The following is a 22,966-nucleotide window of genomic DNA, read 5'->3' as shown; positions in this document are numbered from 1 at the left end:
ATATTTTGTGTGTGGTCAGACCGCATATGTACGTCTGCCCCTTGATTGGGATGGAACATGTTACATTGCCTTCCTACTGCCACCAGTTTTTCTAGCCCCATCTGATAATCACAGAAACACACATCTAGTACACGTTAGACATAGAAGGGAGATCGAGTCCCCAATTGTCGATCAAACTGAAACTACCTTAGAACAATACCAAGACTTCAATAAAGGTTTCTTTTTCTTCATAGGCCCTGTCCAGAATAGTAAGTTAATACGTAGATTAACTAGAACCCTTGAAGCAGTAGTGAATGAGACTACTTCCGCTCTAGGTAACTTAACCGAGGAGCAATCTGCTATGAGATTTGTCGTGCTCCAAAATCGTCTCGTCCTTGACGTCATACTGGCCGATAGGGGAGGAGCTTGTAGAGTCATCGGATCTAGTTGCTGCATTTTCATTCCTAATAACGCACCGTCTGTTTATTCAGCTATAACCAGACTTCATAAAATTGCCCATCAGTTGCACCAGAATCCAGGCTCCTGGACATGGTCCGGTTGGCTCTGGAGTATAATATCTGCCTGGGGATGGAAAGTATTGTCATTCCTAGGTATAGCAGTAATGATCATATTCAGTTGCTGTCTCTGTTTACAATGTGGCCCTGCGATTTGCGGCTTGTGCGCTACATCTTGTATTCCTAGTCCAAAGTCCCGTTCCAAGAAGATTCGAGACGAGCAAATGATGCTATATGAAATGATAGATGGTATCATGAATATTGATGTTTCCTGATGGAAACGTAGGGCACAAGGAGGGAATGTGGAAAATTGAATTTTGCCTTGTCATGTGTGCCTACGTGTTCCCCACCCTATGTTATATGTGCATGATTAATATGCATGTATTCCTCTATGACCGAATAAAGACGCAATTATAGTTGTGTCCAACTCTAGTATGCCAGTTTCCAGTCCCTGTGAAAGCAACGTGAATTAGGCTTCCAGGCCTATGTTGCCCACGTTTTACATTGTGCACGTTAATTCAGCAAAATGTCCCCGTTTCTAGGCCTCATGAGGGCCCGAACGCTAGATTCAAGCTCCAGTCTCCTGAACCCACTCCGAGGAGCGATGCAACCCCCACCTGAATCCCTGACCCTTCACTTACTTCCTGCCACGCAGCGTGGTGCCCGGCCTGGCTCTGCCTGCCTGTCTGCCAAGAATATGTTATGCCTCCAGTTATCAGTTCAGTTCTCCGTCTTCACATTCCTAAGCTAACGAACCGCATAAACAGCTTCAGCTATAGTCTAGTCTTTCTGTCTCCATGCAAGTGAATTACTGTATTAATATCCATAGAAGATTCCTAGCACACGCAATACATGAAGAATATATGCATGCACCAGCCTTAGTGTCAAGTAGCCTTTCCCCTGATGACTTTTAGATTCTATCAACATGTTCTCCAAACACGAGATACCAGATATGCTATAGGTACATGTCGTCCTGACACCGCAGACTTTAGTCTCCTCTTCTAGTGCAGAAGTCAGAGCCCCCAGTTCTCCCTAGATACACGTCATAATCCGTTTGCGCGCACCACTAAGTTAAGGGTTCCAGCTGCTCAGGTAGCCCCCTCCATGCATCCACCCATCTATGACACTTCTGTGACGTTCTCATTACATGTCTTCGCGCACGCCCTGTGCACGCCTACTTTTTACGCCCATGTGTTCTTATCTTACGCTTGTCACTTGTTACGCCTACTGTATGTAATGTAATTGTGATGTTTTACTATATATACTGTATACTGTTAACGAGACGTTGCAGCTGCCATCCCGTGCCTTCTATGCCATTCTATTTCAGGCTGTCCCGATCCTGTCCCTTCCCTTATGCCTGATTAAAGTCTGTTAACCTCAGATTCCTCGGATCCTGCCTATTATTTATTGAGCTATCTGTTATTATTAATGTATTCAAAAATAGTACCGGTAATTAATTATTTATTTACCACACTTCAACGCAAAGTGCTGCGTATGAAGGGGCTGGGAAACGGCCACTACAACGCGGCCGTTTCCACGGAAACATTAACCACGAAAGCCTTTACCACGCATACCTTTACTACGAGGTACGTAGTAAAGGCATGTGTGGTAAAGGCTAACATTAAAAAAGGGAGTTTGGGGGGGTCTCCCCCCCCCAAAAAAACAAGAAACTCACCTAAAGTCACTCTGCGTCGTTTAAGAGGAAACGGAAAGAAACCCGCTTCCTCTTAACCACGAACAAAGAGAGGAAAAGGTTATGGGTTGAAATAGCATTCCGTTGTAACGCATGCGTGGTAAAGGCATGCGTTGCAACGGAATTCGTTGGAATAACATACAACCTTAGGGGCTGTATTCACAAGGAGAGGAAAAGTCACCTAGGGTGGTTTTTCCTGTCCTTGTAAATATGGCAGAGCCCCCTGCGCCACCAGTACGTCACGAAAAGTGACGTACTGGTGGAGCAGGGGATTTGTAAATCTGCCTCAATATATGTTGAAAAGCCGTAAGATGGGAGGCGGATCGTGTTTTTGTGAGCGGGGCTATGTGAAATGTAAATAAAGTGTCCCACTCCTTTAAAAAGGTTCAAATTATGCTGTGAATCCCTGGCAATAATTTGGTGAATAATCGCACAACTTAAGTGAATAAACATTGTCATTATTTAACCAAAGCTGTAGTCGACCAACCCCTAGAAGCAGAAACCGTTATACCCCAACATAGTTCTGGAATCAACACAGCAGCTTGTGGAAAAGTAAAAATGTTGCCATGTTATATGTGCCTACGTGTTCCCCACCTTATGTTATATGTGCATGATCGATATGCATGTATTCCCTTTCTGATCAATTAAAGACGCAATTACAGTTGTGTCCATCTCTAGTATGCCAGTTTCCAGTCATCATGAAAACAACGAATATTAGGCCTATGTAAACCTACGTTGCCACATTTTACAGTGTGCATGTTCATTCATTGAATTGTCCCCGTTTTTAGGCCTCAAAAGGGCCCGTACTCAGATTCAGCTCCTGTCTCCTGAACCCTCTCCGAGGAGCGATACAGCCCCCACCTGTATCCCTGACCCTTCGCTTACTTCATGCCTCGCAGTGCCCGGCCCGGCCTGGCTCTGCCTCCCAGTCTGCCAAGAGTATGTTATGCTTCTAGTTATCAGTCCAGCCCTCCTTCTCTGCATTCCTAAGCTACTGAATCGTATCAATAGTTTCCGTCATGGTCTAGCCTTTATGTCTCCATGTAAGAGAAATACTGTATTAATATTCATAGAATATTCCTCGCACACGAACTACATGTAGAATTATGCATGCACCAGTCTTAGTATCAAGTAGCCTTTGCCCTGATAACTTTTGGATTCTATCAACATGTACTCTAAACACCAGATACTAGATATGCTTTGGGTACATGTCGCTCTGACACTCCAGACTTTAGTCTCCTCTTCTAGCGCAGAAGTCATAGCCCCCAGTTCTCCCTGGTAACACGTCATTGCCCGTTTGCGCGCACCACTAGGTTAGAGGTTCCAGCTGCTCAGGTAGCCCCCTCCATGTTTCCGCCCCATTTATGACACTTCTGTTACGTTTACATCACATGTCTATGTATACGCCCTGTACACGCCTTCTTGTTACATCATTTTGCCCTTATCTTTCGCGACTGCTACGAAACCACGCCTACTGCTACGCCTACTGTATTGAATGTAATGTATTTGTTTTGGTATATATACTAATGTATTGTTACTGAATGTTAGCGCATTATTCCCAGATCCGGCCCCCCGGCAGCTGCCATCCTATTCCCATGCAGGCTGTCCTGTTCCTTGTCCTGTTATGCCTGATTAAAGCCTGTGACTCAAGATACCTCGAATCTTGACTCTTATTTATTTTTTTTTGTTGAAATTTATTTTATTGTTGCATCAAGGTATATAGGTACAGTGTAATTGATCTGCTGACGTGGCCTCAACATTCAGCCACGAACAGTCAGGCGTGCAACGTTTTTTAGTATCTACATAACTGGCGCTAACATACATTTCCTTGAATGATCAATGTAGATCGTGCAAACATGTCCGCAGGTCGGGAAACAGTGAATCTATATCGCCAATGGGGCGGTGGATAATAGCGGGTATATAGGATCCCACCTTGAGAGCGTTGGATCAAGGTCTGCACTGTCCATACAGTGGTGGCACCTGATAACGAGGGGGACAAAAACCGTGGGTGGGAAGCTTATAGGCGCTAGCAGGGTCTAGGCAAGGGGATACTGGCGACGGGCGTCAGGGGGGGGCCTCGGAGCCAGTTGGTCTACGCACCATGAGAGGGGGAGGGAGGGGAACAAGAGGGGTGAGCAGGGGGTGAGTACCCTCGGGGATGTGGGCAACAAGGTGGGTGGCGAGGCATACGAGAGTTTGATCAGGATGTAGAGGGTGCCGGGAGACGGTCCTGGGACGGTTGGTACCATGTAGAGGCTATTGATTCTCTTGGGTAGGGGGGGGGGGGAGGAGTAGGCTGGCCTTCTGCATATGTGGACTGTCGGAAGCTGTGGAGGAGCATGGCCCAGTCCATGGACAAGGGAACCTTACGCGCACCCCTGGCTTCTTCCTCTCTAAGGGCATCCTCTTCCGCCGCCGCCCATTTACCGACCGCGCCCCTCCATGCCGCTACAGGGGGACCTTCCGGGGAGCGCCAGCGCATGGTTATACATCTGTTTGCCAACAGGAGTGCTAGTGATACGAAACGTCTGCGCACTGGGTCTCTCTTGGGAACATGAAAGATGCCTAGTGCACTGGACTCCCAGGTAGCTAGTGTAGTGAGACCCGTGAGGTCCGCCAGAGTGTCATGTACCGCCCGCCAAAAGGGGTGAAGGTTGGGGCAACTCCAGAACATGTGCCGAAAGTCCGCCGTAGGAGAGCAGCATCTGGGGCATAGGAATGTAGTGGAGGGATAGAACTTCTGCAGGCGCGCTGGGGTGAGGTATGCCCTGTGTAGGATGTAGTATTGGATGTTCTTGAAGCGGGCGTTTCTAGAGACTCGTTTAGGGGCCTCCAGTGCTTTAGTCCATTCAGAATCGTGTAGTGCGCGCCCTATGTCCTCCTCCCATGTGGCTTCTTGACTCTTATTTATTGAGCTATCTGTTTATATGAGTATCCTGAAAAATAGAACCGGTAATTAATTATTTATTTACCACATAATGGCGCCCGAATAGGGACTTGCCCTTTCCCCACGCGCCGGAGAAGCCACGCAGGCCCCCTGATCCTCTGCAGCCGTGACGGAACCATACCGTGCACGTGCAGATATTTCTGCTTCAAGTATCCCTCAGGCCCACGGAGGAGACGGAGGTTGCGGTCCAGCGTCCAGACGAGGCGGTGGAGGAACGCGGCGAGTCCCGACCAGAGCCCAAGCCGAGAGTCCAAGGTCCGAGGTATCCGGAGGCCCACCTGTAACTGAAGTCCGAAGTTCGTAGTCCGTCGTCGTAGCAGTCCAGTCCGAGGCCTTCCGTTCTTGCTGCCCGGTGAGTACCGTTGCTGGGGTAGTATCTAGACAGGGTCAATTAATTTGTCTCTGGTCCGTGGGTTTGGGTACACAGATCCAACACGAAGTGTCCACCTAGGTGGATGCGGGTCCTGACGTGTCTCTTTATGGGACCGGTAAGTTTCGTGCTGTTTTAGCAGTACATCTAGTCATTCTAGTAAGTTCTGTTCTCGATAAATTCATGTGTTTCTGTTCCCAGTATTCCAGGTAGTATTTCTGTCCGAACTGTTATGTTAAATGTTATTCCATGTGTTTTCAATGTCGTGGTATGGATGATTTGTTTTTTCAGTTATTATTGTGTTTATTGTGTATTGGATTTGTGTCCAGATTCCAGTCTAAGTCATGCCTCTGTTCTCGAAATTACGTCAGTTAAAAACAAGAAAAGGTCTGCTCGAGGAAGCAGTTCCTGTCCCGCCTAGGGACAGTCCAGGTCATTTTATGTATCATAAGCATGGCTTAAGTGCCATATTATATCTAGACTTATGGGTGGAGTATACCAAGGAATTAGACGAGAAATATAGATGGCCCATGTCAGGTACATGGGATGCCGAGTGCATCATGCGAGTAGAAGAAGCATTATGGAAAAAGAAAGCCAGACAGTCCCAGAAAGATGCCATCGAGTTATGGCGCAAAGAATCTCATAAAAGAACAGAAAAAGAAATCAGAAAAACAGAATTAAGTAGGGAATCCTCAGAAAGAGCCCAAGAAAGGGAATTAATCGAAGTAGGTGAACGAGTTAAAGCAGAACAGTCAGACAGACAGAGAAATGCCCTTATTAAGGGTATGTATCCTCTTCTTGCCGAGGGCTTGCCAAAAGCAAACCAGGAAGCACCATGTAATTTTCCGCCGCCATTAGTTCCGATTAAGCTACGTCACAAACCGACCGCAGCTGATATTTTTCTCTCGTCCTATTTGGACGACACAGTCCCAGAATATGCCAATCCTGCTCCGCCAGCTCCTGTAAATAATGTAATTCCTGTTCCTCCAGCCACCGGGGCACCCGTTACAGCACCTGTTACGGTACCCCCGGTCCAGCCCACAGTACATGTACCCGCTACATCAGTCACTCTCCCAGCGTGTACAATACCCGTCGACGATTCTAGTCAAGGGGCCTCGGGGGGAAGTCCTCCTGGAACCCCGCCGCAACACAAACGTCTGACATTAATCGAGTTACATGCACGAGCGTTACAGCGTTCGCCCAAACATCAGTCCGTTGCAGATATCAAGCGAGCCCTTACCGAATGCCGTTATGATCCAGTCCCAGGCGATGATAATATGGTCATATATTCATTGCGCGTAAGACGGGTGACCGAATACTTGGACACCCTACCAAATATGAAAGAATATCTAGACAGAATATATCGTTTCATCCGTACAGGAGCAGATCCAGGGAGTATTGGCGAAGCCATGACTCAAAGAAAAGTCGAAATTCAGCTCATGCTTTTAAAGTTTCTAATTAATTGTTTAATAAGAGAACAAGATTATCCGGATAAAAATCCGGAAGAAATGAAAGTCCTGACCAGGTGGAGTGACCACATAGCTGAGGGAAGACACAAGACACAGACCTGTATAGAGAGTATGTACAAGAAGATCCGTAGAGAAATAATAAAGTTACACGAGAAACGAAAAGCAATACAAGTGTCCGAGAAAGAAAACGACTCTTCTACTGAAGAGGTAGACGACGAGAATCCCTCCAGAATAGCGTATGTAGGTAGAACTAGACTTCCCGACCGACATTCACGCCTAGAACACAAGAAAGTATTCCCTCCTCCAGCACCAGAACAAGGTTCTCTTGAGCAAGTATTTCAAGCTACCGATCACATTCTGAAATCACGTATCGGTTATAGTGAACTTAGTACCATGCATGAACAAGAACTAGCCCGATCAGCAGTCCGATGGACTACTGATTCTACCACTTTTCTAGACGAAATTGTGGCACAAATGTTTCTGAAACTGCCCCCAGCCGAGCAGCGACTGGTGGGTATGTATATGATCCAGCACCTCATTACACTGTATGAGGGACAGCATTCTGATCCAGGTCCGTTACATGATGTTCTGAACGAGTTACTCCAGTATAGATGGAGAGGTCTAGGTACCGATCTAATTAGTATCATTCTAGAACAGCGCCACAAATATAGAACGTTTCTGAACCCGCATTTTGTTCATGTCCCACCTCCAGAAAGTAAATCATTCTACATAGATAGACAGCATCCGTTACGAGAGGTACACCCAGTTAGGACAGCGGGTGGTGAGCTAGAACGAGTATTTGTTTACACCCCTATCACCAAGATGGAACTCTTAGAGATGAAAAAGTTAATTCCCTGTCACGACAAAGATCCAGCAGGGTTTAATCGAGAATTAAAAGACATGCTCCGTATGGGAGAATACACGTATCCTGATATCATTAAAATGTTAAAGGTCCTGTTGCCCGCAGGGGTATATGAAAAACTCAAGGAAAAAGAATGGGAGGTGGGAGAGAAAAAGATAGATTGGACAGCTCTAGAAGCTGAAGATACTTCACGAGTACCAGGTACCGGTCTAGGGGCTAAAGTTAAAGAATTGCCCGAGTTATTGATTCAGGTTTTGCCAAGATTACTAGCCACGAAAAAGGAAGATTGGGATGCAATCTCAGCTTGTAAACAGAAACAAGATGAAGACACTAGTGATTTTTATTCTAGATTTGAAAAATGTTTTATTATTAACAGTGGTCTGAAGACGAGTAGTGAATCGTACCCTCATCTCTTTGTTACCAAACTAGTCGAGAATTCAAGTCCACAAGTTAAAAATCGAGTTTTGAAAGTCGAAAGTAGTTGGCAAGCTAATACCCCGTCACAAATGCTTCAGATGCTCCAGTATCACCAGAACAGAATCAGGGAAGAGCAGGAACACGAAAGGAGACGTATGAAAGACACGAAAATGAAAGTATTAGTTGCACAATCTGTTCCGCAAGACAGTCAGAAGAGGGGTCCGAATCTAGCCAGTCATCCTGCGGCTCCCGTTAAAGGGACTTGCAATTACTGTAAACAGCCAGGTCATTTTATAAACGAGTGTGCAGTTCTGAAACACAACATAGCTACTGGTAAGACTAAAGAAAGACCACGTCCGCCTAGACAAGAACAAGTTTCACAGACTTCTCAGCCACCACAGAATGCACAACAGACAGTTCCAGCACTGCAGCCTATCGCTGCAACACAGCATGTTACACAGCAGATGTACCAGTATGCTCAGTCAGAGTATCCAGAGTATCAACAGTATTCATGAAACAGCCTAGAGAGGGAGGTAGGCTTGCCTCTCATCGAGATACCTGTAGATCAAGAGGGTCCCTATGTACACAGTCAAGTGTTAGGGAAAGACAGAAAGTTTTTTATTGATACAGGGGCAAGTAGGACTACTATCAGTCATGACGAGGTTCCAGGGGCTCCGCTCTCAGGCTCTAGAAATGTTTCCCTTGGATTTTCAGGAAAGCCGATTGTTAATGAAATTTCAAAACCAGTTACTCTAGAAGTAGGTCCATTGTCCCGAACTACTGATTTGTTACTTACGAAATCATGTCCAGAAAATTTGTTAGGCATTAAAACGTTAAAAGAATTAGGAGCAGTTATATGCTGTTCCCCAGAAGGAGTCCGATTGTTTTTACGTGACTTTAAAGGTCACTATGTATTACGTGATTTTGATCCAAGATTAATGAATGTACCACAGCATTTATGGGCGCAAGGTCCAACTGATGTTGGTTATATGCACATCACACCCCATCGTGTGACTCTCAAGCAAGGTATAGTTTTGCCACGAATCAGACAGTACAGATTGCCACCTGAGGCTGTAGCAGCCTTATCCAAAATTATTGACGAGCTTATTGCTCAAGGAGTGGTTGTAGAAACTGACTCCAATGTATGTAATTCTCCTATCATTCCAGTCATGAAACGTACTGATCCAAATGCACCTCCAGTATATCGATTAGTGATTGACCTTCGAGAACTTAATAAATGTATCATACCCCAGTATCCAGTAGTCCCTGATATTTCTTCCCTATTAACAGCCATTGATTCTGAAGCTACGTTTTTCACTGTCATCGATCTCAAAAACGCATTTTTTAGTGTCCCCATTCATCCAGACAGCCAGTACCTTTTCGGTTTTTGTTTAAATGGAAGGAGCTATAAATTCACACGAGCTCCTCAAGGTTTCACAGAAAGTCCTAGTATTTACAGTCAAGCACTTAAGAGACAACTAGACAATATTCACATGCCAGCTGACACTGCCCTGCTCCAGTATGTCGATGATCTACTGATCACCGCCCGTTCCGAACGTGACTGCGAGCGAGCGTCACTTACAGTTCTGTATTTTCTGGCCGAGCAGGGGCACAAGGTGTCCCCTTCCAAATTACAATTCTGTGTCCAGCAAGTGATCTACTTAGGCCACTTACTGTCCAAGTGGGGTAGGCAGTTGACACCAGACCGTATCCAGTTAATAGCGAGTCTTCCACAGCCCAAGACACAGAAGGAGGTACGAGCTTTTATTGGCCTCACTTCTTATTGCAGACAATGGATTCCTCAGTATGCATTTCTAGCCAAGCCACTGATACAGTTAACGACACAGGAGGCAGCCGTATCGACTGTCCTCCCTTGGACCCAGGAACATACACTTGTTTTCAATGAATTAAAGAAAGCCTTATGCCAAGCACCTGTCCTAGCTACACCGAACTACAGTAAGCCTTTTACACTTTTTGTCACAGAACGTGATGGTACTGCATTATCTGTTCTCACACAAGATCAAGCAGGACAGTACAAGCCCTGTGCTTATTTTTCGAGCACATTAGATCCAGTGGCCCAGGCTCTGCCTGCGTGCCTCAAGTCAGTTGCAGCCACAGCTCTAGCAATCAGACAAAGTGATTCCATAGTGTTAGGACACTCCCTGACAGTACAAGTTCCACACTCCGTGGAAGTTCTTTTAAACCGAACACAGACTCAGCACTTGACAATTGCACGTTTAACAGGTTATGAACTGACACTGTTTCAGCCACACATAGAAATCAGACGCTGCAACATTTTAATTCCTGCTACACTGTTACCCTCAGTTACTCCAAATCCTGCCACACATGACTGTGTGGAAGTTGTTAACACCATGACAAAGCCAAGACAAGACCTGACAGACATTCCATTACCTAATCCCGACCTGACACTTTATGTGGATGGTTCATGTATGAGAACAAGTACAGGAGAACTAGTAGCCGCGTATGCAGTGACTACTGAAACCGAAGTTATAGAAACACATCGTATTAACACCCTGTCTGCTCAAGCAGCAGAGCTAGTTGCTCTGACCCAAGCCTGCATACGTGCCAAGAACTTGAAAGTAAACATATATACAGATTCACGTTATGCATTCGGAGTCGTACACGACTTTGGAGTGCTCTGGCAGGAGAGAGGTTTCATGACTTCTCATGGAACCAAGATTCAGCATGGTCTCCTCATTCAAGCTCTGTTAGATGCAATACATTTACCGACAGCTATCGCTATCATGAAGTGCAAGGCACATACGAAAGTCACTGACATCATTTCCCAAGGTAACGATCTAGCAGATCGAACAGCCAAGCTTACAGCTCAGACCCCAGACATTCCAGTTAACACGACACAGACACTCACTCCAGATCAGACTACTTGTATGACAGTTAAGGACCCTACACAAGATGTCATAGACATACAGTTACATGCTACTCCCGAAGAAATCAAGAAAGGTCCGAACAAGGAGGGGTCCAGACAGATCAAGGATGGGTGACGAAGGGAAAAGCCACATGGTTTCTCCCCGACTCTATGGTTCAAGTCATTATTAATACCGCACATAGTCCAGCACATCTAGGAGAAAAAGCTATGTTAGACAGTATTCAGAACCTTTGGTTCAACAAGCACTTACGAGCTGCAGCCAAGCAGAAAGTCCGTACCTGTATGATATGTTGCCAGTTCAATCCAGGTAAAAGTGTCCTGGTGGAACAAGGTGGATTCCAACCTCCTGACCACCCTTTTGAAGTCCTCCAGATGGATTATATTCAGATGGAGCGATGTCGAGGTTTCAAGTATGTCCTCGTAGTTGTATGCGCTTTGTCCAGGTGGACAGAAGCATATCCAGTTCCAGATTACACAGCCGCGACCACTGCCAGGCAGTTGGTTCGTGAATTCTTTCCCCGCTATGGACTCCCTAGGGTCGTATATTCTGATAACGGCCAGCCATTCTCATCTGAGCTTATGAAACATGTTTCCCTTCTGTTAGGGTACCAGTGGAAGTTCCATTGTGTGCGCCATCCTGAAGCAGCCGGTCTCGTAGAGAGACATAATCAAACTCTGAAAATCCGCATTGCAAAAGTGTGTAAAGAGAAAGGTGTAGACTGGCTAGTTGCCCTGCCAGTTGCTCTATTCTACATGAGGATGGTTGCACATTCCAGATCAGGTCTGTCCCCGTATGAGGTCGTATTCGGCCGCCCCCCAAACATGTGGGGTACACCTAGACCCCGCAGTATTACAGATGTTTCCAGTAATATGCTGACAGATTACCTAGCTTCCTTGATGTCTGCCCTACACTCTTGTCGTTCACAGGTTGCCGCCGCATTTCCAGACAACACCGAGGTGAAACCGCATGAAGTCATTCCAGGAAGCCTCGTGTTGGTGCGGAATTTTGATCGTTCAAGTCCGCTGGAGCCCCGCTGGAAGGAGCCCCGTCTCGTCTTGTTAACAACAAGGACCGCCGTGAAGTTAGAGGGCAGGAAAGGATGGGTCCACCTGCCCCATATAAAGAAATTCCATGGACTACCAGACAAGACTTTTTCTAAGGACTGCCGCATTTCTAAAGACTGCCTAAAAACAGACTCTGAACTTAATTCTGAACTCAAGCCTCCCCTGTTAGAGGAAACTCCGCAACAGGAGTATAAAAAGAAATTAAGGTCTAGTAAAATAAGTCAGCCAGTTTAATTGTCTAAGTCCCTCTCGGGTGAAACGGTTAGACAGGTCCCTGACATGTATGAGATAGACCCCCACAGTGAGAGAGTTAGTCAAAACTCTATCAAATGTATTATTGTTCTAAGTTTTTTGCTACTTTTGAGTCTTATGGTTACCTGCACAAGTTATGCTTTACATTTATGTTTTCCAGTTTCACATGTAAATATGTTTTCTAATGCTACAGTAGAGCACACATTTAGTGATCTGCCTCCTCACGAGCTATCCTATCGTCTTGCTATGCGAAATAACACATTTATCAGAATGTTACACTATTCACACCAGACCAGCAATGCCACTAATTGTTGGGTGTGTGGTCGACTCCCCCCTTTCCAGACACCGAAGGGAGTCCTGCCACTCTTTCCCTATCCGTTTTCACATAATGGTTCGTGTGGAGCATGGTCCACGTTAACGTCATCCTCAACTGATATGTCCCTTCTGAATAGAACATGTTTTCCAGACAAGCAAGGTCTCTCCCATAGAACAGGGTTAGACCTAGAAAATGAAGTATATGATTTAGGTAATTATTCTTCGAATTTCATGGTTTTGAATGTTCAGTCCGATACTACTCCAGATTTACCTGCTATTTCAGTACTACCAGTCAAAGGCGAATTATGTGTCAGAAAGAATGGTTCCGCACATGTAGGACATAGTGATTGTACTACTATTGTCAAGTATAGTGACAGTGGGAAATCTATTTTCAAAGCCTCACGTCATTCTTATTTTGTTTGTGGTCAGACCGCATATGTTCGTCTGCCCCTCGATTGGGATGGAACATGTTACATTGCCTTCCTACTGCCACCAGTTTTCCTAGCCCCATCTGATTATCATAGAAACACACATCTAGTACACGTCAGACATAAAAGGGAGATCGAGTCCCCAATTGTCGATCAAACTGAAACTACTCTAGAACAGTATCAAGATTTTAATAAAGGTTTCTTCTTCTTTATAGGACCTGTCCAGAATAGTAAGCTAATCCGTAGGTTAACCAGAACCCTTGAAGCAGTAGTGAATGAGACTACTTCTGCTCTAGGTAACTTAACTGAAGAGCAATCTGCTATGAGATTTGTCGTGCTCCAAAATCGTCTCGTTCTTGACGTCATACTGGCCGATAGAGGAGGAGCATGTAGAGTCATCGGATCTAGTTGCTGCATTTTCATTCCTAATAACGCGCCGTCTGTTTATTCAGCTATAACCAGACTTCATAAAATTGCCCATCAGTTACACCAGAATCCAGGCACCTGGACATGGTCCGGTTGGCTCTGGAGTATTATATCTGCCTGGGGATGGAAAGTATTGTCATTCCTAGGTATTGCAGTAATGATCATATTCAGTTGCTGCCTCTGTATACAATGTGGCCCTGCGATTTGCGGCATGTGTGCTACCTCTTGTATTCCTAGTCCTAAATCCCGTTCCAAGACAATTCGAGACGAGCAAATGATGCTATATGAAATGATAGATGGTATCATGAATATTGATGCTTCCTGATGGAAACGTAGGGCACAAGGAGGGAATGTGGAAAAGTAAAAATTTTGCCATGTTATATGTGCCTACGTGTTCCCCACCTTATGTTATATGTGCATGATCGATATGCATGTATTCCCTTTCTGATCAATTAAAGACGCAATTACAGTTGTGTCCATCTCTAGTATGCCAGTTTCCAGTCATCATGAAAACAACGAATATTAGGCCTATGTAAACCTACGTTGCCACATTTTACAGTGTGCACGTTCATTCATTGAATTGTCCCCGTTTTTAGGCCTCAAAAGGGCCCGGACTCAGATTCAGCTCCTGTCTCCTGAACCCTCTCCGAGGAGCGATACAGCCCCCACCTGTATCCCTGACCCTTCGCTTACTTCATGCCTCGCAGTGCCCGGCCCGGCCTGGCTCTGCCTCCCAGTCTGCCAAGAGTATGTTATGCTTCTAGTTATCAGTCCAGCCCTCCTTCTCTGCATTCCTAAGCTACTGAATCGTATCAATAGTTTCCGTCATGGTCTAGCCTTTATGTCTCCATGTAAGAGAAATACTGTATTAATATTCATAGAATATTCCTCGCACACGAACTACATGTAGAATTATGCATGCACCAGTCTTAGTATCCAGTAGCCTTTGCCCTGATAACTTTTGGATTCTATCAACATGTACTCTAAACACCAGATACTAGATATGCTTTGGGTACATGTCGCTCTGACACTCCAGACTTTAGTCTCCTCTTCTAGCGCAGAAGTCATAGCCCCCAGTTCTCCCTGGTAACACGTCATTGCCCGTTTGCGCGCACCACTAGGTTAGAGGTCCCAGCTGCTCAGGTAGCCCCCTCCATGTTTCCGCCCCATTTATGACACTTCTGTTACGTTTACATCACATGTCTATGTATACGCCCTGTACACGCCTTCTTGTTACATCATTTTGCCCTTATCTTTCGCGACTGCTACGAAACCACGCCTACTGCTACGCCTACTGTATTGAATGTAATGTATTTGTTTTGGTATATATACTAATGTATTGTTACTGAATGTTAGCGCATTATTCCCAGATCCGGCCCCCCGGCAGCTGCCATCCTATTCCCATGCAGGCTGTCCTGTTCCTTGTCCTGTTATGCCTGATTAAAGCCTGTGACTCAAGATACCTCGAATCTTGACTCTTATTTATTGAGCTATCTGTTTATATGAGTATCCTGAAAAATAGAACCGGTAATTAATTATTTATTTACCACAAGCTCCAGAATGGAATGAGCCAGCCAGGCACAGGTGCATAAACAATGCTAAGATACATGAAGTAAATGCAGAATGCATAATAAATAGGAGGGCGGATTGTACTTTGCCAAAAGCTTATGATTGTGAATAATAATATTTTTATCAAAACCAGGTGTTTGTCAAGACTGCACTTTAAATGGTTTTGATTGCTAGAACTTAACCCTGGTAGGATTGAAGCATGCATTATCTAAACACACCTTTAGTTGTACATGCCAGGAAAAACTCCTTGCCATATGAGCCCTGAGGGTGGGCATCTCCAAAGGTTTTTTTATTACCTGATATAAGGTCATTAAAAAAAGGTCGAAAAGGTAGATGCCGGGGTGGGGGGGGCATACCTCCAAAATTCCCTCCATTGCACCATGAGCCTTGGTACAGAATTCCTAGGCAGCTGTAAGTAAGATAAAGCATCATCGTCACCGAAGGAGGTGATAGAGTAGTGTCTCCGACGGTGACCCTCTATTCTTTCAATTCTTCCTCATTGGGATTGACAATGGTTCAAGCGGCAGAGTGAAGGGTAAGGGTGAGAGTGGGCATCCCTGTCTAGTGCCACGTTCTATATTCCACCCAACGGATATCGTCCGGCTGCTCCGGGCACTGGGACTAGGATTTAATTCCAGCAAATTCACCCATCCTCGAAAGACCAAAACCCATGAGCCTCAGGACTTCCATCAGATAGGCCCAGTTCAAAGTGCCAAAAAAGCTCTTTTAAGATTGACTGCTACCAGTGCCAATTATTTTTCCCTATCTGAAACCAAAAGCAATACGAGTGTAAACCTTTGTATATTCAGTGCCGTGCTGTGACCCGGTATAAAACCACAGTGCTCTTCAAGGATCAAACCATTAAGCATGGTTACCACAAGGTAGAGAAAGACTGACTATTGTTACTACTGGGTGTCGAGCTTTCTTTTTTAGGATATTTGTAAATTCAATTTATTTGTACTTTGTGACTTACAGTGTTATAAGATGTACCTTGTCTTTCTACAGTGTTTATATACAAATTATCTCTATCAATCCTTTAATAACATACATAAATAAATTTAAAATGAAATGGCTGATGCCCACATGAATGAATGTGTGCATGTCCAGCATTACCTTGCTGCGGCGTGTTCCAGTCCAGCAGAAACCAGGTTAGGTAGAGGATGGACACAGGCCAGAAGACGGTGAATGCCAGATAGATGAGGATCAGCAGAAAAATAATTCCTGTGAGGAGAACAGGGTAGAATGAGTGCACCGACAAACCACCTGAGTGAGTATTCACAGCTACGAGCCTAGTGCACGTCGCTTCCACAGAGAAGCGCCCAAAATCCAGAGAGGTAAGAGGGGTCTGACATTACCAGGTATTGGTTTGGACCTTTGGACAGGTAACTTTATATCTGTGTAACTCTAAGTCATATTTATCGGTCTCTATTTATTTTCATATGATTATATCTTTCTACACATCTGTACCGCCTGCATAAACCTCGAGTAAGAATATTTTTTTAATTCAGGCCCTGAAGGAAGTTTATAGAGATATTCACAGATTATGACATGTATCCAGCAGGCTGTAGTGTCTTGGTCAGAATGGGCCTCCTCATAAAAGCAAAGAAAGGTAAACATTACGAACCCAATGGAAAAAATGCATTTTATTTATTTATTTATAAAGTTTTATATAACGCAAACGTGATCCCGAAGCATATCAGAGCACTTTACAATTTGAGGGAAAGGAAGGTAATAGTAGCAGTACAATCGTCAGAAGGGGTACCAACCTCAACAAATTACATATGCATATCAAACCAAAAGATTACAATCGAAAGGGACAATAAAGGATAGGATAAAAACTGGAAAAAACAACTGGGAAGGGAGCAAGTGACTAGTAAAGCAGAATAACACCAAACACAGGACTTAGGGTGTAGGTCCAAAGCCTTAGAGCAGAGGATCCAAGACCCTTTGAAGGTTGGAACTTGTTCATGAGGAATCTTTTTACTTCCAATTTGAAGGCAGCCTTGGAGGAGATTCTGCGTATTTCCGGCGGGAGCGAGTTCCAGATCTTTGGCGCAGAGCCAGAAAAAGCTCGGTGACACATTCTCTATTTGCGAAAGATCTGAGGTTTCAGGAGGAGAAATTTAGCACTCCGAGAGGGTTTGTAGTACATAAGTAGAACTACCCTAGTACTACTCACATATTAAAAAATGCAATTCACAAACATTATTTCCCTCCCTCTGCACAAGAAGTTACATCATTGCTTTCCCACCAAAACTATCTTTGGAAGAAGAAGAAGAGAGGCCTTTATTCCTCATCACCCATCAGCACAGGAACTGACTTCACTGCATTTCCCATCATCCACCTGCACAGGAAATGACATGACTTCCTCTCACTTCTCCTTACTTCAGTCACCTCATTCGTGTGTCTCCAGTAAAGGAAAGACCCAGACAATGACATTGCCAGTTTTGGCCTGTTAGGACCAGGAAGAGCATTGGGCAGAACCCCTGTTTCTCTAAAAACCTACATGGTAACATATATAATCTTGATTCCCACCCAGCAACCCATACTGCCAATCCCAACAACCAATAGCATCCTCACAACACATAAGCCCAACCTCATACCTAGCCCACTAACTGCTTTGCACCAGCGCGGCCCGTGCAGGTAAGAGTGGTAGGGCTGTGTGTCTGGTGGGGGGATCACGACAGACGACGACGAGGGATCATTAATTATTTATTTAATTTTCCCTCGTGGTCGTCTGTCGAATTCCTCCCCCCCCACCCCCACAACCCGGTCCCACTGCTCTTACCTGCACAGGCCACGGCAGCCGTGCACCCTTAAACCACAGAACACACACTTCAACCAATGCTCATTAACAATTGTTCTGAGGTACTCAATGCACCAGATATCGCAGACCTCATCACCAACCACAAGCTTGACATCTTTTTCATCACAGAAACATGGTTCACCTCCACAACCTAGATGTTCTTCTTCCTAAGGCTACAGCATCCATTGGGTAGACCACACACATAAGAAGGGAGGAGGTCTTGCTGTCATCCATAAGCCCTCCTGGTCCTGCACCCTATGCGGGTAAGAAACACTTGACTCAATGGAGTTGCTGACTTGTCATTTCCCTCTGTCTGCGACTCAGGGCGCTGCCATCCATCTCATTTACAGGCCTTCCAGGCAGAACAAGGACTTCACTGATGGATTCCCGGATCTCCTTGCCATCTCATCCATCTAATACAACCACGCCATCACTTGGATGGTTTCAACATCCCAAACAACAAAACCTCAAAAAATATCACAAACACCCACCTCAGCCTCCTCGACACGTGCAACGTGGTTTGGCACGTCAGCCAACCAACACACTCCAAAGCCCAGATCCTCAATCTTGCCTTTTCACCATCACTAACACTGCAATGCGAACCACCCATTCTCCTGGACTGACCACTTCAATATGCTTATCTCCTTGCTCAGCAGTCTATCGAAAAAAACAGAGATCAATCCAAAAGGCCAAAAGCAAACCTTCAGATCCTTCAGAGACTTCTCCACTGATGATCTAGAGGCTGAAATGAATTCTCGCCCTGCCAACTCCAGGTCCAACAACCGTCTAAATGGCTTAAAAGTTTTTGGGGAAAACTATGTGAACATCTATGCTCAAACAAAAACAAGCAATTGCTTGGCAACCTTCAGCACCCTGGAATTTCTTAACAACATTACTAACAATTACAATCCCCCAAAGACATCAAACTTCTTAACTCAACGCTCAGAAACACCCAATCATGGCTTGCCGATAATCACCTCAAACTCAATGCTCTGAAAACTGAGTTCCTTCTGATCTCACCTCCCGCGAAAATCTCCACCACCCAAACCTGGCTTAAACACCTATCTGCACTCAATGTCCAACCTACCATCGTGGACTCAGCGAAATCCTTAGGCATTACACTTGACACCAATCTCAACATGCAGCAGCATATCAGCAAAGCAACTAAGGGAGCTAATTTCCAAATTAATACCCTGAGGAAACGTAAACCCTTCCTCCCAGCCAAAGACTTCCAAACTGCTGTACAAGCCCTAGTAATTCCTCGCTTAGACTACGGTAGCGTCGCCCTTTGCGGACTCCCTCTATCTACAACTGCACCCCTGAGAGCCTCTTTGAACGCTGCAGCAAGACTCATCACTGGATCAAAAAAACACTCGCATATTTCCCCTGACTTAAAATCCCTGAACTGGCTGCCTTTTGAAGCCAGAATACATCTGAAAATTGCCTGCATGACGCACAGAGCTGTACACCACAACTCACCCGGCTACCTCACTCAGAAACTGAGAATATCTGGTGGCTCAAGAACCACTAGAAGCACAAAGAATCTTCTCCTGAAACCTCGTAGATTCCGGAAGGAAAAAACATATAAACGCTCTTTCTCAGGAATGGCACCCAGGATCTGGAACTCACTCCCTCCCGAAACCAGACTTATCTCCTCCTCTGCATTCTTTAAACAAGCATTTGCAATGCAATAGGTCTCGCAGTTATTAGACTTTGAGCTATTGGCATTGTAAATGGCAATGCCTTTTATTTATGTGTTGCTTTTGAAAACATAAATAAAAGGCATTGTCATTTACAATGCCAATAGCATTCTGACCTTTCTAATGTTATTTCTCTGTAATACTGACCAGTTCCTCGCTCGTCAAGTTGCCAGAGCGCAGGGTTCTCAAGCCCTGCCGCCATGTGGCTCTATCCATTTCGGCTCATGAGATGGGGTTGTTAGATCACTCTAACACTATAGTAATTTAAGGCAAACAGACCCTGGAAAATGAAGAATACGAGGCTATTAAAAGAAGCACTGGTAAAGAGAACAGGTCTTGTTTTTATGTGCTAACACATACAGCAGTAGCGCTTTCAAGTGAGGCACACAGCAGGGAGTCCGCAGGAGCGGACAAACGGGGCTGTAGCTGAAGTTTAATTGTAAGGTAGGAGCGGAGGGCTACCACTAAATATCATTAGGCGATAGGCGAGAGATAAATAATGAGGCCGAGCTAAGACGTGATTAACAAAGTCTCAAACTACTGGCGGAAGAAGGCTCGTGGAAGCAATCCGATGGAGGCAAGGGGCAAAAGTAAATAAAAATAAAAAATAGGAAAAGTTGAGTCAGTGCCCTGGCACAGCTCTGCGTCTCCGAGTGTTCATGTGTTTTTGCAGTTTTATATAGCATGAACTCGACGCGATGGTATAGGAGCGCTTTTTACACGAGCACAAGTTGCATTACACAAGAACACATTTTTGTTAGCAACGGAGATTAAGTGATTTGCCCAGAATCACAACAGGATGTTGAGCCGACGCCTAGACTCGAACCCTGTTTCCCAGTTCCAAAGTCGGCAGCTTTTGCCGTTATGCCACATTCTGACTCAAGTAATAGGGCCTGAAGACAAACACGAACATTATTGATCAAAATATTCTCTGAAAAGTTGAGTTCTGTTATTTACAGCTCTGCGCTATGTCCGGGTTTAAGAACACGGGAGCTGGAAGACAATTGCCTGTTTCAGACCGACGCCCGTAAACATCTTCGTTCATAGAGGGGGCGCGAGCTGAGTGGCGGGAGACTGAAGTGCGAGGAGGATGACGGCATCTAAAGAGAGGAGGAGCGCCATGCATGTGGGTCAGCCAGGGAGGATGAATGAGATAACAAGAATGTGGCGTAATGCCCAGAGCTGCAAGCGAAAAGCTAGAAAGCCAGGTACAAGTTAGAATGTCAGCTCACTATACTGTGACTGTGGGAGAATTAGTTAATGTTCCTGCGGCTTTAAGAAGGCAATGTGTTCTTGTACTATGCAACTAGCTCTCATGTAAAAGTGGTGCCGAAGGGTGTGAAGGATGGGGGTGGGCGGGGAGCGTAGGGGTGGCTCGGGGCCGAAGTAATGACAAAGGGTGTGAAGGATGGGGGTGGGCGGGGAGCGTAGGGACGGCTCAGAGGCCTGAGGCAGAGCGCACCATATGGAGAGGGAGGGGGGTGGCAGTGGGAGGGTGATTGATGGGCGGGGCAGTGCTGGGGAAGCCTTTGATGTGGCCTGGCGGCCGTGGAAGCCGGGCCTTTGAAGTGAAGCTAAGCTTCACTTCAAAGGTGTCGGAGGAATGCGGGCGGCTGTGCACGCGCTTTTAAGCTCAATGCGCATGCGCATTGAGCTTAAAAGTCACGGGCACTGCAAGGAATCGCCACGATTCCTTGCAAGTTAGATAAAGAGTCGATGAGCCCCTATAGTCTCGCTTGCTCGATGCGCATGCGCATCGACAGGCGAGACCTAAAAAGAAGTAAAAGCTATCCTCATGACTAAATTCACCTGAACTTGTACTCTTGATCTATTTGAAGATATACACCTATCTGCACTATTGTTTGTTCGATTGTCGATTTGTATCATTGGTTTTAGTCAATTATTATGCTACCCCATGTACCCACCTCATTTTGCTTTTCATTTTTTACCTACAAGTATTCTATGCTCAAAAGTCTGTTAATCTCTCCCATGTTTCTTGTTTCCTACCTCCTGCATTTGTAAAGCGCTCTGATATCTGCAAAGATCTTGTTCGCGCTATATAAAACTTTCAAATAATAAATAATAATAACAATGAACTCTACATCTATATTCAGTACAGGAAAATGAAGAAAAACAGAACTCACAATGGCATCATTATATGGAAGTCCCTCTGACCAATATGCAGGCAGCTCATCAAATCATCCAGAGAAAAGTATTTAAAGTAACACCGTCAATGAAGCCAATAACAGAAGCAGAACCGGTTTCACAACAATCAAGCACTGCAATAACCTTCTACCTGATCCATCTATCCAACACTCCACAGACAAGTATAATGTAATGAACCTCTTCTTTGATGAAACAAATAAAGAAAATTCAAGGGCACATCAACAAAACCAATCCTCCTTCTTGTCGTGCATCCTCCCCTTCGCGTAGGCTTCCACAATGGTCATACTTCAAAGTCTTGTGTCTCACAGTTCTTGCCAACCTGCTCAATTTCCCCCAAACCACTTCCTATAAAGATGATGTCTTACTCTCGTCCTTCATCAAAGCTCTCTTCATGGAAGCTTTTTCACCCAAACTCACCATTGTCAATGCCTCCCTCACTCAAGGCATCATCACAGAAGCTCTCAAGACAGGTCAGATCCCACTCCCAAAGAAACCTACATTAGACCATGATGACCTCGCCAACTACTGGCCCATCACTCACCTATCTACCACCTGCAAGATGATTGAAAAAGTAGTCTACACTCAACCACAAGATCACATCAATGTTAATCATCTCCTGCATGACTACTCGTCCAGCTTCAGGTCATGCTGCGGCACAGAGACCACTCCCTTACACATCATAGACGACACCCTCTTTACCCAGGATGAAGATGCCCCCGCCTGCTGATATCGCTGCCTTAGAAACAACCAACCACCCATCCCTCATCCATACCCTGGAGTTCAAATGTGATTCACTGGCATTGTCTCTCAGTGGTTCTCCCCCTACCTTTCCTGTTGACACTAGTTTGCTGGCACGGGGACTGCCAGGTCCAAAAAGACCTGCATCACCTGTAGAGTCTTGTAGGGTTCTATTCTGTATCCTGCCATCTTCAACCTCTACATGGAGTTCCTTGGGCTCTACTCACAAATACCAGCATCAAGACTCACCAGCTTCTCACAGATACCAGCATCAACATGCACCAGCTTCTCACAGATACCAGCATCAACATGCACCAGCTTCTCACAGATACCAGCATCAA

At 45.3% G+C, this 22,966-nt stretch overlaps 1 protein-coding gene across 1 annotated transcript in view; it reads right to left on the bottom strand.

The window, feature by feature from the left end:
* LOC144752209 (diacylglycerol O-acyltransferase 2-like) overlaps positions 1-22,966 on the bottom strand; it is a 195,321-nt gene that overhangs the window by 103,299 nt on the left and 69,056 nt on the right. Inside the window, exon 3 of the mRNA XM_078640168.1 lies at positions 16,329-16,436. Coding sequence (XP_078496294.1) covers positions 16,329-16,436 — 108 coding nt within the window. The remainder of the gene's footprint in view (positions 1-16,328; positions 16,437-22,966) is intronic.

Source organism: Lissotriton helveticus, chromosome 4_2 (genome assembly GCF_964261635.1).
Source record: "Lissotriton helveticus chromosome 4_2, aLisHel1.1, whole genome shotgun sequence".
Taxonomy (NCBI): domain Eukaryota; kingdom Metazoa; phylum Chordata; class Amphibia; order Caudata; family Salamandridae; genus Lissotriton; species Lissotriton helveticus.
Note: the sequence above shows the minus strand (reverse complement) of the source record. Positions and strands in the feature narration are given on the sequence as shown.